Genomic DNA, 13673 nt, shown 5'->3' with positions numbered 1-13673 from the left:
ACACGGAGAGAGAGACAGAGAGACACACAGAGAGAGAGACAGAGAGACACACAGAGTGAGACACAGAGACAGAGAGACACACAGAGTGAGACACAGAGAGAGAGAGACACAGACAGAGTGAGACACAGAGAGAGTGAGACACAGAGAGAGTGAGACACAGACAGAGTGAGACACAGAGAGAGAGAGAGAGAGACAGAGTGAGACAGAGAGAGAGAGACAGACAGAGTGAGACACAGAGAGAGAGAGAGAGAGAGAGAGAGAGAGACAGAGTGAGACACAGAGAGAGAGAGAGAGAGACAGAGTGAGACACAGAGAGAGAGAGAGACAGACAGAGTGAGACACAGAGAGAGAGAGACAGACAGAGTGAGACACAGAGAGAGAGAGACAGACAGAGTGAGACACAGAGAGAGAGAGACAGACAGAGTGAGACACAGAGAGAGAGAGACAGACAGAGTGAGACACAGAGAGAGAGAGACAGACAGAGTGAGACACAGAGAGAGAGAGACAGACAGAGTGAGACACAGAGAGAGAGAGACAGACAGAGTGAGACACAGAGAGAGAGAGACAGACAGAGTGAGACACAGAGAGAGAGAGACAGACAGAGTGAGACACAGAGAGAGAGAGACAGACAGAGTGAGACACAGAGAGAGAGAGACAGACAGAGTGAGACACAGAGAGAGAGAGACAGACAGAGTGAGACACAGAGAGAGAGAGACAGAGAGTGAGACACAGAGAGAGAGAGACAGAGAGTGAGACACAGAGAGAGAGAGACAGACAGAGTGAGACACAGAGAGAGAGAGACAGACAGAGTGAGACACAGAGAGAGAGACAGACAGAGTGAGACACAGAGAGAGAGACAGACAGAGTGAGACACAGAGAGAGAGACAGACAGAGTGAGACACAGAGAGAGAGACAGACAGAGTGAGACAGAGAGAGAGACAGACAGAGTGAGACACAGACAGACAGAGTGAGACACAGACAGACAGAGTGAGACACAGACAGACAGAGTGAGACAGAGAGAGAGACAGAGTGAGACAGAGAGAGAGACAGAGTGAGACACAGAGAGAGAGACAGAGTGAGACACAGAGAGAGAGACAGAGTGAGACACAGAGAGACAGACAGAGTGAGACACAGAGAGACAGACAGAGTGAGACACAGAGACAGACAGAGTGAGACAGAGAGAGAGACAGACAGAGTGAGACAGAGAGAGAGACAGACAGAGTGAGACAGAGAGAGAGACAGACAGAGTGAGACAGAGAGAGAGACAGACAGAGTGAGACAGAGAGAGAGACAGACAGAGTGAGACAGAGAGAGAGACAGACAGAGTGAGACAGAGAGAGAGACAGACAGAGTGAGACAGAGAGAGAGACAGACAGAGTGAGACAGAGAGAGAGACAGAGAGTGAGACAGAGAGTGAGACAGACAGAGTGAGGACAGAGAGAGAGACAGACAGAGTGAGGACAGAGAGAGAGACAGACAGAGTGAGGACAGAGAGTGAGGACAGAGTGAGACAGACAGTGAGGACAGAGAGTGAGACAGACAGAAAGACAGACAGAGAGACACAGAGTGAGACACAGACACAGAGAGAGAGAGAGAGCAGGTGAAACAAAGGAAGTTAGCTAGTGATGGCCCCGCTGTTCCCGCTCCTGTGTTGCTGTGTCTCGGCGGCGGAGTGCGGTTGCGGGTGAAGCCTCACCTGCGTGTGTGATGTCGGACAGGTCGTAGTTCCTGGCTGTGCGGGGAAACTCCTTGAGTTTGCGGCTGGACAGAACGAGCGCTCCGCTGGCCGCCGCCTCCTCCAGCGCTTTCTCCACGCTCCTGCTGGCCGCCAGTGTCGCCGGCAGCTGCGCCCCGTCCCCGGCAGCCATCACCGCGGCACTGAGAGCCCTTTACTCGGCCTTTTCTCTCGGCTTAGCGCCGCTCCTAAACTCTCATCTCCCCAGCGCTCACTCACAGCGGCCCGACAGCTTCCACAGCGCTAATCCGATCCGATCCGATCCGACCCGACCCGGTCCGGAGGAACTGAGAAAACCCGCGCGGCGGAGCGGCTCCGGAAACTTCTGTGAAGAAACGCCGCGCGCGGACTCAACTGTCAATCTGCTGAGGGGCGCGGCACCAGTAAGGAAAGGGGCGTGGCCAACGAAAGAGGAAGAGGAGGCTGCAAGGCATCTCAAACGACTCCATATATAACTTCGGAGTGCACTAAGTAGGACGTAGGAGCCTTGATAAGTAATGTAGAGCACTTCTATAGGAAGTGAGGAGCCATTTGGTGTTCAGCCCAGTGAACATGTGTGGTGTGGTCCTGAGAGAGAGTAGAGAACTCGACATCTAAAATAGGCCACAAACAGAAACCAGAAAACTACATTTAACATAGATATTTACATTAACTATATTTACAGTGCACATTAATATAACTAGATTTAAAATAGGCTATTAACATAAACAAGAAAACTACATTTAACACACACACACACACACACACACATATATATATATATATATATATATATATATATACAACCCCGATTCCAAAAAAGTTGGGACAAAGTACAAATTGTAAATAAAAACGGAATGCAATAATTTACAAATCTCAAAAACTGATATTGTATTCACAATAGAACATAGACAACATATCAAATGTCAAAAGTGAGACATTTTGAAATTTCATGCCAAATATTGCCTCATTTGAAATTTCATGACAGCAACACATCTCAAAAAAGTTGGGACAGGGGCAATAAGAGGCTGGAAAAGTTAAAGGTACAAAAAAGGAACAGCTGGAGGACCAAATTGCAACTCATTAGGTCAATTGGCAATAAGTCATTAACATGACTGGGTATAAAAAGAGCATCTTGGAGTGGCAGCGGCTCTCAGAAGTAAAGATGGGAAGAGGATCACCAATCCCCCTAATTCTGCGCCGACAAATAGTGGAGCAATATCAGAAAGGAGTTCGACAGTGTAAAATTGCAAAGAGTTTGAACATATCATCTACAGTGCATAATATCATCAAAAGATTCAGAGAATCTAGAAGAATCTCTGTGCGTAAGGGTCAAGGCCGGAAAACCATACTGGGTGCCCGTGATCTTCGGGCCCTTAGACGGCACTGCATCACATACAGGCATGCTTCTGTATTGGAAATCACAAAATGGGCTCAGGAATATTTCCAGAGAACATAATCTATGAACACAATTCACCGTGCCATCCACCGTTGCCAGCTAAAACTCTATAGTTCAAAGAAGAAGCCGTATCTAAACATGATCCAGAAGCGCAGACGTCTTCTCTGGGCCAAGGCTCATTTAAAATGGACTGTGGCAAAGTGGAAAACTGTTCTGTGGTCAGACGAATCAAAATTTTAAGTTCTTTATGGAAATCAGGGACGCCGTGTCATTCGGACTAAAGAGGAGAAGGACGACCCAAGTTGTTATCAGCGCTCAGTTCAGAAGCCTGCGTCTCTGATGGTATGGGGTTGCATTAGTGCGTGTGGCATGGGCAGCTTACACATCTGGAAAGACACCATCAATGCTGAAAGGTATATCCAGGTTCTAGAGCAACATATGCTCCCATCCAGATGACGTCTCTTTTAGGGAAGACCTTGCATTTTCCAACATGACAATGCCAAACCACATACTGCATCAATTACAGCATCATGGCTGTGTAGAAGAAGGGTCCGGGTACTGAACTGACCAGCCTGCAGTTCAGATCTTTCACCCATAGAAAACATTTGGCGCATCATAAAACGGAAGATATGACAAAAAAGACCTAAGACAGTTGAGCAACTAGAATCCTACATTAGACAAGAATGGGTTAACATTCCTATCCCTAAACTTGAGCAACTTGTCTCCTCAGTCCCCAGACGTTTACAGACTGTTGTAAAGAGAAAAGGGGATGTCTCACAGTGGGAAACATGGCCTTGTCCCAACTTTTTTGAGATGTGTTGTTGTCATGAAATTTAAAAATCACCTAATTTTTTTCTTTAAATGATACATTTTCTCAGTTTAAACATTTGATATGTCATCTATGTTCTATTCTGAATAAAATATGGAATTTTGAAACTTCCACATCATTGCATTCCGTTTTTATTTACAATTTGTACTTTGTCCCAACTTTTTTGGAATCGGGGTTTTTTATATATATATATATATATATATATATATATATATATATATATATATAGTGTGTGTGTGTGTGTATATATATATATATATATATATATATATATATACACACTAATGTATGTGTGTATCATCTCATCTCATTATATTTACAGTACACATTAATATTAACTACATTTAAAATAGGACATTAACAAACAAGAAAACTACATTTAAAACAGATATTTACATTAACTATATTTACAGTAGACATTAATATTAACTAGATTTAAAATAGGCTATTAACATAAACAAGAAAACTACATTTAACACACACACACACACACATACATATATATATATATATAAGCCATATTTACAGTAGACATTAATATTAACGTGAGGCACGGTGATGTAGTGGTTAGCACTGTCACCTCACAGCAAGAAGGTCTGGGTTCGAGCCCCGTGGCCGGCGAGGGCCTTTCTGTGTGGAGTTTGCATGTTCTCCCCGTGTCCGCGTGGGTTTCCTCCGGGTGCTCCGGTTTCCCCCACAGTCCAAAGACGTGCAGGTTAGGTTAACTGGTGACTCTAAATTGAGCGTAGGTGTGAATGTGAGTGTGAATGGTTGTCTGTGTCTATGTGTCAGCCCTGTGATGACCTGGCGACTTGTCCAGGGTGTACCCCGCCTTTCGCCCGTAGTCAGCTGGGATAGGCTCCAGCTTGCCTGCAACCCTGTACAGGATAAGCGGCTACAGATGATGGATGGATGGATTAATATTAACTACATTTAAAATAGATATTTACATTAACTATATTTAAAATAGCATTGATACACACATGTACGTGAACAATATTTACAATAGGCATTACCATGAAGAACATTTAAAAGATACTCAAGAGAAAAGCAAATTTACAATGGACATAAACATGAAGCACATTTAACAGACATTAAAATAACATACATCAAAGGTCAGAGTTAAAACTTAGGTCTTTTCACCAAACTGAGCAAAAAAAAAAGTATATTAAATGAATAATACATTCAATGAATGAGGTTTTGACCTTTTACCTTATCTATATTTAATATAGTTAATGTAAATATTTTAACTGTAGTTTTCTTGTTTATGTTAGTGGCATATTTTAAAAGTCGTTTTCTCTGTACTCCCTCTGAGCAGGACCACACCACACATGTTCACTGGGCTGAATACCAAATGGCTCTACGTCCTATGTTGTGCACTCATTGTTGCATCTTCAGTAACTTTATCTTGGTCAGGATCACAGTGTATCCTGAAACTATCCTGGGAACACTAGGCATTATGAGAATACACCCTGGATAGAATGCCAGCCCATCATCATGCACACACATTCATACCTAGGACAAATTTATCACAGCCAATCCACCTACCAGCATGTTTTTGGTAAGAAACTAGAGAACCTGGAGGAAACCCAGCCACACAGACACCAGGAGAACATGTGAAACTCTGCACAGATGGTAACCTGAGCTGAGGACGGAACCAGGGATCCTGGAGCTGTGAGACAGCAATACTGATGTCATCATTCTTCACTACAGACCCTGGGCCACGAGCAATTCCTATGCATCTGCTTTAAATATTTGTTTCAGTACCATTCATGTTTTTTTGTTTTGTTTTTTAAGGAAAATTAGTATTATTGAAAAAAAAAAGTTCTGCAAATGAGAATACATTTTGTCAGAAGAAGGATACATTCATTCATTCATTCATTCATTATCTCTAGCCGCTTTATCCTTCTACAGGGTCGCAGGCAAGCTGGAGCCTATCCCAGCTGACTACGGGCGAAAGGCGGGGTACACCCTGGACAAGTCGCCAGGTCATCACAGGGCTGACACATAGACACAGACAACCATTCACACTCACATTCACACCTACGCTCAATTTAGAGTCACCAGTTAACCTAACCTGCATGTCTTTGGACTGTGGGGGAAACCGGAGCACCCGGAGGAAACCCACGCGGACACGGGGAGAACATGCAAACTCCACACAGAAAGGCCCTCGCCGGCCCCGGGGCTCGAACCCAGGACCTTCTTGCTGTGAGGCGACAGCGCTAACCACTACACCACCGTGCCGCCAGAAGGATACATAGTTTCTCTAATTATAGTCTGTGTGGGTCTCCTCCAGATACTCTTGTTTCCATCCATCCATCCATCCATCCATTATCTATACCGCTTATCCGTCTGAGTCAGGGGGAAGCTGGAGCGGAGGGGTACACCCTGGGCAGGTTGCCAACCTGTCACAGGGCTCACATAGAGACAAACAACCATTCACACTCACATTAGACTCCTGTTTCTGTTTCTAAATCCATGTGTTTCAAAATTGTCTTACAGCTGTGAAATACATAATCCACTATAATCAAAGTTATTATATTTATTAGTGAATTCTTTAAGTCATCAACTCGTTTAATCCAATCAATCAGAAAGAAGTAATCCTTCAAATACTGTTAATTTGAATCGAATGACAACTTTGATCAAACATATTTTGCCAGTGTCTAAATCTCATCTCATTATCTGTAGCTGCTTTATCCTGTTCTACAGGGTCGCAGGCGAGCTGGAGCCTATCCCAGCTGACTACGGGTGAGAGGCGGGGTACACCCTGGACAAGTCGCCAGGTCATAACAGGGCTGACACATAGACACAGACAACCATTCACACTCACATTCACACCTACGCTCAATTTAGAGTCACCAGTTAACCTAACCTGCATGTCTTTGGACTGTGGGGGAAACCGGAGCACCCGGAGGAAACCCACGCGGACACGGGGAGAACATGCAAACTCCGCACAGAAAGGCCCTCGTCAGCCACGGGGCTCGAACCCGGACCTTCTTGCTGTGAGGCGACAGCGCTAACCACTACACCACCGTGCCGCCCCAGTGTCTAAATTCAGGAATAAAAAGCTTTATGGTTCCACTTGGCAGGAAATGGTAGAGGAGACTGATGCAATGCCGATACAATTTAATCAGTAAAGACAACACACGCATATGACAAGGTAAATACAGGAACACAAAAATATAACATAAGCTCAACAAATGGAAGGCAGAGTTCTACAAGAGACAGAATTGAAATGCCTATTCTCATCTCATCTCATCTCATCTCATTATCTGTAGCCGCTTTATCCTGTTCTACAGGGTCGCAGGCAAGCTGGAGCCTATCCCAGCTGACTACGGGCGAGAGGCGGGGTACACCCTGGACAAGTCGCCAGGTCATCACAGGGCTGACACATAGACACAGACAACCATTCACACTCACATTCACACCTACGGTCAATTTAGAGTCACCAGTTAACCTAACCTGCATGTCTTTGGACTGTGTGGGAAACCGGAGCACCCGGAGGAAACCCACGCGGACACAGGGAGAACATGCGAACTCCACACAGAAAGGCCCTCGCCGGCCACGGGGCTCGAACCTGGACCTTCTTGCTGTGAGGCGACAGCGCTAACCACTATACCACTGTGCCGCCTGCCTGTTCTCATTAGACATAAATGTGACTCAGGTACTTCTGGTATTCTGAGGTGCAGGGGCTGATGGGTAACAGGGTCCTGACACCAATCTCTTCTTTTTCTTCTTCTTCTTTCGGCTGTTCCCATCAGGGGTCACCACAGTGGATAACGTCCCTCCATTTCCTCCTATCCGCCGTATCTTTTTTTGTCGCACCAACTGTCTTCATGTTCTCCTTCACCACATCCATAAATCTCATCTTTGGTTCCCTCTTTGATCTCCAGCATTCTTTTCCCAGTATACCCTGGATCTCTCCTCTGTACATGTCCAAACCATCTCAATCTCGCCTCTCTCACTTTGTCTCCAAGCCGTCCTACATGTTCTTTCCCTCTAATACACTAATTTCTCATCCTGTCGGACTTTGTCACTCCCAGTGAAAATCTCAGCATCTTCAGCTCTGCTACCTCCAGTTCAGCCTCCTGTCTTTTTGTCAGTGCCGCTGTCTCCAAACCGTACAACATCGCTGCTCTTACTGCGGTCTTATACACTTTCCCTTTCACTCTTCCTGGCAACCTTCTGTCACAAATCACTCCTGACATCCTCCTCTCCTCTCTTTCACTTCTCTTCTGCACTCACCATTACTTTGTACAGTTGACCCCAGATATTTGAACTCATCTGCTTTGACCACTTCTATTCCTTGTAGCTGTACAGTACCATTCCACTGTCCTCCTCCTCATTCACACACATGTCCTCCATCTTGCTCCTACTGACTTCCATTCCCCTTCTCTGTAGTACATATCTCCATGTCTCTAAGTTTTCGATAGCCCTGACACCAATAAATGGTCAAAATACGATTGTACCAAATCAGACTAATATTTGAATAGCTAGATTATGTTCATAAATTACACGAGTGTAATTTTTTTTTAAAGTTAAAACAGCCCATGGATGCAAAATGTTTGAGAACCCATGCTCTAAATTACAGCTAGGTATGAGTAAGTAGGTGAGTGTGTGTGGAGCTCTGTGTCCAATATTTCTGGGATAAACTCCAGATACACCACGACTGTGAACTGGATTAAACGGTTATTAAAGATGTGTAAATGAATGAAATAATGATCAAATAATATTGGCCAGTCTCTTCGAGCGTGACAAAAGATATGGAGGTGAGTATAATCCATCCATTATCCGTGTGCAGGGTCACAGGCAAGCTGGAGCCTATCTCAACTGACTATGGGTGAGAGGTGGGGTACACCCTGGACAAGTCGCCAGATCATCATAGGGCTGACACATAGCCCATGTTTACATTAGACCGTATCAGCGGATCATCAGATTAACGTTTTTAAAACGATTAGTGTGCACACAGCAACACCAATACACGATTTGCGTGCACACAGCAACACCAATACACGGATACGCTCTGCTCCGCAGGCATCCTGCGCTCCAAATCACTCCGCCCTGAACAGCGAGTGCCCTCTGGAGGGTGCGCACTCCGGCCCTGCGCAGCTCACACAGCAGCGCGCGAGTGAAGTGCACAAGCAGTGATTCGGGACCGAGCCGCTGTGTGTGTGATCCCAGCGCACATCACTTACCACTTGCAAGTGGAAGGATGGCAAGCCTAAAGACAATCATAACTACACAATGGGCAGTATTTGCATCAGTATTTGCAGTATTTTCATACTTTTATACTCTTTAATGAAAGCTGATACAAGGCGGAAGTCCGCGCCGTTTTTCAGCAGTCACGTCACATGACCAACGCCAGCGAATCAGGAAGGTGGATGTCACAGTGACGTTGTCCAATGACGACGCCAGCTAGAGCTCAGCACAGTGTATCCGCGTATCTCAATGTTTACACAGCACCGGATCAGACACGATCTGGATTGAATACGTGGACTCTGGCGGATTCCCGTTTCCCGGCGTTTCCAGGCGGTTTAATGTAAACGGACAGTGCATCCGCGAAGAAAACGAGACAGATACGGTCTAATGTAAACTTGGCCATAGAAACAAACAAACATTCACACCTACGGTCAATTTAGAGCCACCAGTTAACCTAACCTGCATGTCTTTGGACTGTGGGGGAAGCTGGAGCACCCGAAGGAAACCCACACAGACACGGGGAGAACATGCAAACTCCGCACAGAAAGGCCCCCATCAGCCACTGGGCTTGAACCCAGAACCTTCTTGTTTGAGGCGACAGTGCTAACCACTACACCACCGTGCCTCCAGGCTATCACTTTGAATTTTAAATTTCACTAAGCAGACTCAATCACCAATATGACTCTTTCATGGGAAATGCATTTGTTAACTTTATAACTTCTACTTGTACTGCTTGTGACAGTCAGTGGAAATGTTGAATCATCACTTTTTTCCAGGAGCGCATTAGGCTTTGAAATAATATAATGGTTGCCAGGTTAAATGAATATCTAGTGTATTCCTTATGAATCTGTGTCATTTGATCTCCTCATGTTGATGAGATTACACTGACTATGTTGCGATTTGTTGTGATAAGTCATCACTATTCGAGTTCTTGCATATCTGAATTGCCAAGTAATCAGGATATTTACAGTTCTCAAGTCAGGATGGTTTTTAAAAAAAGTGTAAATCATCAACGGAAGCTTTACTCCACAGGGAAAATGGAAAGCGGAACAGAAGTTCTGAGGGAGTACAAAGGAAGAGAAGGAGGTCTCAAAGAGCGTGAGAAACCCTCATGTCATGGTTGCCTTTGTAAAATTGCATGATGTAAACTTTAAATAAGAGAAAGCCTAGAAGGAGAAGAGACAGTAGTAAGTAACTGTCACCATGTTCTTCCCTAGCTGCCTTTTTTTTTTTTGCCAGATTGATCACCAATTCATTTATGCAGGCATGTTCTGAATATTATGTTTCATCAAACCAATAAGGACCAGCTTATTTAACGTATGTCTATATGCATTACAAAGTTTACAATCACTTTTTTAGAATGAAAAGTAATTTACTAGTGATTTGAACTTTAGATTATATTCAACTCCATGTAGATTTAAGTACAAACAGTGGTTACACAAAAATGTGCATTTCCACCCAGGTAAAATAGAAAACATGGATAAAATTTGCAGTTTTATTATGCTGAATTTTTTCCCCAAGATGAAATGATATCAGCTTGTTTTCCTAAATGGTTTATTTAAACCCTAAATTTTTATGCATCAGCCCCAAAATCTCGGCCCGTTTCCTGACTATCTAAGACTTTTGCCTTTAGTCGGTCCTTGTGTCCTTCCATGCATCCAACCTAGATTTCTATTTGGATCTTCTTCTTTGGGCTGCTCATGTTCATTCAGGGTCACTACAGTGGATCTGTTCTGCAGAGGTTTTACATCAGATGCCCTTCCTGACACAACCCTCCCCAATCTATCCGGGCTTGGGACTGGCCCTGTGTATGCACTGTCTTGTGCAACCCCAGTTGCCAGGTATTTTACCTAACCTTCATGTCTTTGGACTGTGGGGGAAACCAGAGCACCCAGCGGAAACCCACACAGACATGGGGAGAACATGCAAATTCCACACAGAAAAGCCCCCGTTGGCTGTGAGGTTTGAACCCAGAACCTTCTTGCTGTGAGGTGACAGTGCTAACCACTACACTACCATGCCACTCTAGATTTCCATTTGTATGATATCTCAAAAACAAAGGGTTGAATGTTTGTAGGATTTATATGGGGTTATGATTGGGTGGCACAGTGGTGTCGTGGTTAGCACTGTCGCCTCACAGCAAGAAGGTTCTGGGTTCGAGCCCAGTGGCTGATGGGGGCCTTTCTGTGTGGAGTTTGCATGTTCTCCCCGTGTCTGCGTGGGTTTTCTCTGGGTGCTCCAGTTTCCCCCACAGTCCAAAGACATGCTGGTTAGGTTAACTGGCTACTATAAATCGATGTGAATGTGTGTGTGTGTGTGTGTGTGTGTGTGTGTGTGTGTGTGTGGTTGTTTCCTGAGCCCAGAAATGGGAGGGCCAAATCGAGGGACTGGAATCGGTGTCGGTAAACTAGCGAGGGTCAGGCAATCGGCAAACAATGTAATGTAGGAAAGACAAAGAGTGAGAAAACGAGGAGGAAATAGCAGGATCAGAAATCTAAGAGGCAGTCAGAAAGAGAGAAGGCTTGGTACGAACTGGATGATCAGGACGATACTTTGCAATAGTGTGTTTGTGAAGTGAGCTTAAATAGAGGGACCGGTGATTGAGGAAATGAGCAGCAGCTGATTCAGTAGGCAGGAGACAGAGGTGGCTGTGTGTTCTGGCTGGGTGTTGTAGTCCGGAGTGTCCATGTTTGTAGTTTGCTCATTATCAGCGGGTTTACTGATAGAGCCGCCCCCCCCATGAACTACCTCCGGGAGCGTCATTGTTTCTGGGACAACCCCTATCCTCTGGGTGCTGGTTTGTTAGGATGCTGGGCATGGAATTCTTGCTTAAGAAGGGGGTTGAGAATGTCTCTGGACTTGTCCCAGCTTTGTTCCTCTGGCCCATATCCTTCCCAGTCTACCAGGTATTTGTCCTGACCTCCTCTTCGTCTTGAATTGAGGATCTTCTTGATCTGGTAGATGGGATCTCCCTCTAGATTAAGTGAAGGGTGTTCTTGGGTCTGTGTGTTGCTGGAAAGGGGCACAGGGATGGCAGGTTTTAGGTTTGAGACATGAAATGTGGGTGACACTTGGCTGTGAGGGGGAAGTTCAAGATGGTAAGATACTTCGTTGATGTGGCGTAAGACTTTAAATGGCCCAATGTAACGTGGCTGGAGCTATCTACAGGTGTTGGTTTCTCTCAGATTCTTAGTGGCCACCTATACTCTGTCACCAGGGAGGAAGTTGGGAGTCTCTCCTATATGCTTATCTGCATATTCTTTGTACTTGGCACAGACTGATTCTAGCTGCTGGTGAACCTCCTCCCAGATGGTTTGACTGTGCTTGAACCAGTCATTAATGGCCTGCACCTGGCTGGGTGTGTCGTCCCAGGGGAACAAGGGTGGTTGGTAGCCGAGTATACACTGAAACGGTGTCAGTTGGGTAGCAGAGTGTTTTAGTGAGTTTTGTGCATACTCAGCAGGGCAGGAAGTCCCCCTGGTTGCGCATGCAACAGATCCTTAGAAAGCAGCTGATCTCCTGGTTTGCTCTCTCTACTTGACCGTTGGACTGGGGGTGATAGCTGGACGTGAGGCTCACGGATACTCCCAACCTCTCCATAAAGCTTGACCAAAACCTGAATTGGGGTCCCCGGTCGCTAACTATATCTTCGGGGATGCCATAGCACCTGAAGACTTGCTGGAATAACAGCTCCACGGTCTGAGAGGCTGTGGGGATGCCTGGTAACGGAATGAGTTTCAATGCTTTCAAAAATCAGTTAATGGTTACCATTATCGTCGTGTAGTTTTGAGAGGGAGGGAGATCTGTGATAAAGTCGATCGCAAGGTGTGACCAAGGCCTTTGGGGAATTGGTAGAGGGCATAGTTTGCCGGGGGGGGGGGGGGGGGGGGGGGGGCTCTCATAACCTTTGCTTGAGTGCATTTGGAGCAGGCGGTGATGAACTGGTTGTTCTCAGAAAGTATATTCTCCCACCAGTACCTGTTCTTTAACATCTGGTGAGTGTGTTGGCTATTTGGATGTCCATTGGCAGGAGATGCGTGTGCCCAGGTGATGAGTCTGCTGTAAAGATGCTTCGGCACATAGAGAATGCCAGGTGGGAGGTGAATAGGCAGAGTTTGAGGCTCTGATTTGCTTATTTCCTTGTCCAGTTCCCAGGTGATGGATTGCATGAAACACTGTGGTGGAATGATGGGATGAGAACCTGTGTCATGGTGGGAAGGCCCGAATGCCCTGGATAAAGCATCCGCCTTGGTATTCTTGGAACATGGACGGAATGAAACGGTAAAGTCAAACCGTGTGAAGAATAATGCCCACCTGGCCTGACGTGGATTCAGCCTTTTGGCTTTTCTGAGATATTCTAGGTTTTTATGATCTGTGAGGATTACGAAGGGATGAACGGCTCCCTCTAACCAATGCCACCATTCTTCAAACGCTAGTTTTATAGCAAGCAGTTCTCCATTTCCCACATCATAGTTCCTTTCTGCTGAGGGTAGTTTCTTTGAAAAGAAGGCTACTGGGTGTAGCTTCTTTTT

The 13673-nt window shown here is 45.5% G+C and overlaps 1 protein-coding gene across 3 annotated transcripts in view; it reads right to left on the bottom strand.

The window, feature by feature from the left end:
* The window catches only part of lrch4 (leucine-rich repeats and calponin homology (CH) domain containing 4), a 94660-nt gene extending 92563 nt beyond the window's left edge, over positions 1-2097 (bottom strand). For all 3 annotated transcript variants that reach the window (XM_060917884.1, XM_060917962.1, XM_060917800.1), the window contains exon 1: positions 1697-2097. In XM_060917884.1, the coding sequence (XP_060773867.1) occupies positions 1697-1868 (172 nt within the window). In that variant the 5' untranslated portion in view covers positions 1869-2097. The remainder of the gene's footprint in view (positions 1-1696) is intronic.
* Between the last annotated feature and the right edge of the window lie 11576 nt (positions 2098-13673).

The sequence above is a fragment of the Neoarius graeffei genome, chromosome 1, assembly GCF_027579695.1.
Source record: "Neoarius graeffei isolate fNeoGra1 chromosome 1, fNeoGra1.pri, whole genome shotgun sequence".
Classification (NCBI taxonomy): domain Eukaryota; kingdom Metazoa; phylum Chordata; class Actinopteri; order Siluriformes; family Ariidae; genus Neoarius; species Neoarius graeffei.
This window is presented reverse-complemented; position numbering and strand designations above follow the sequence as displayed.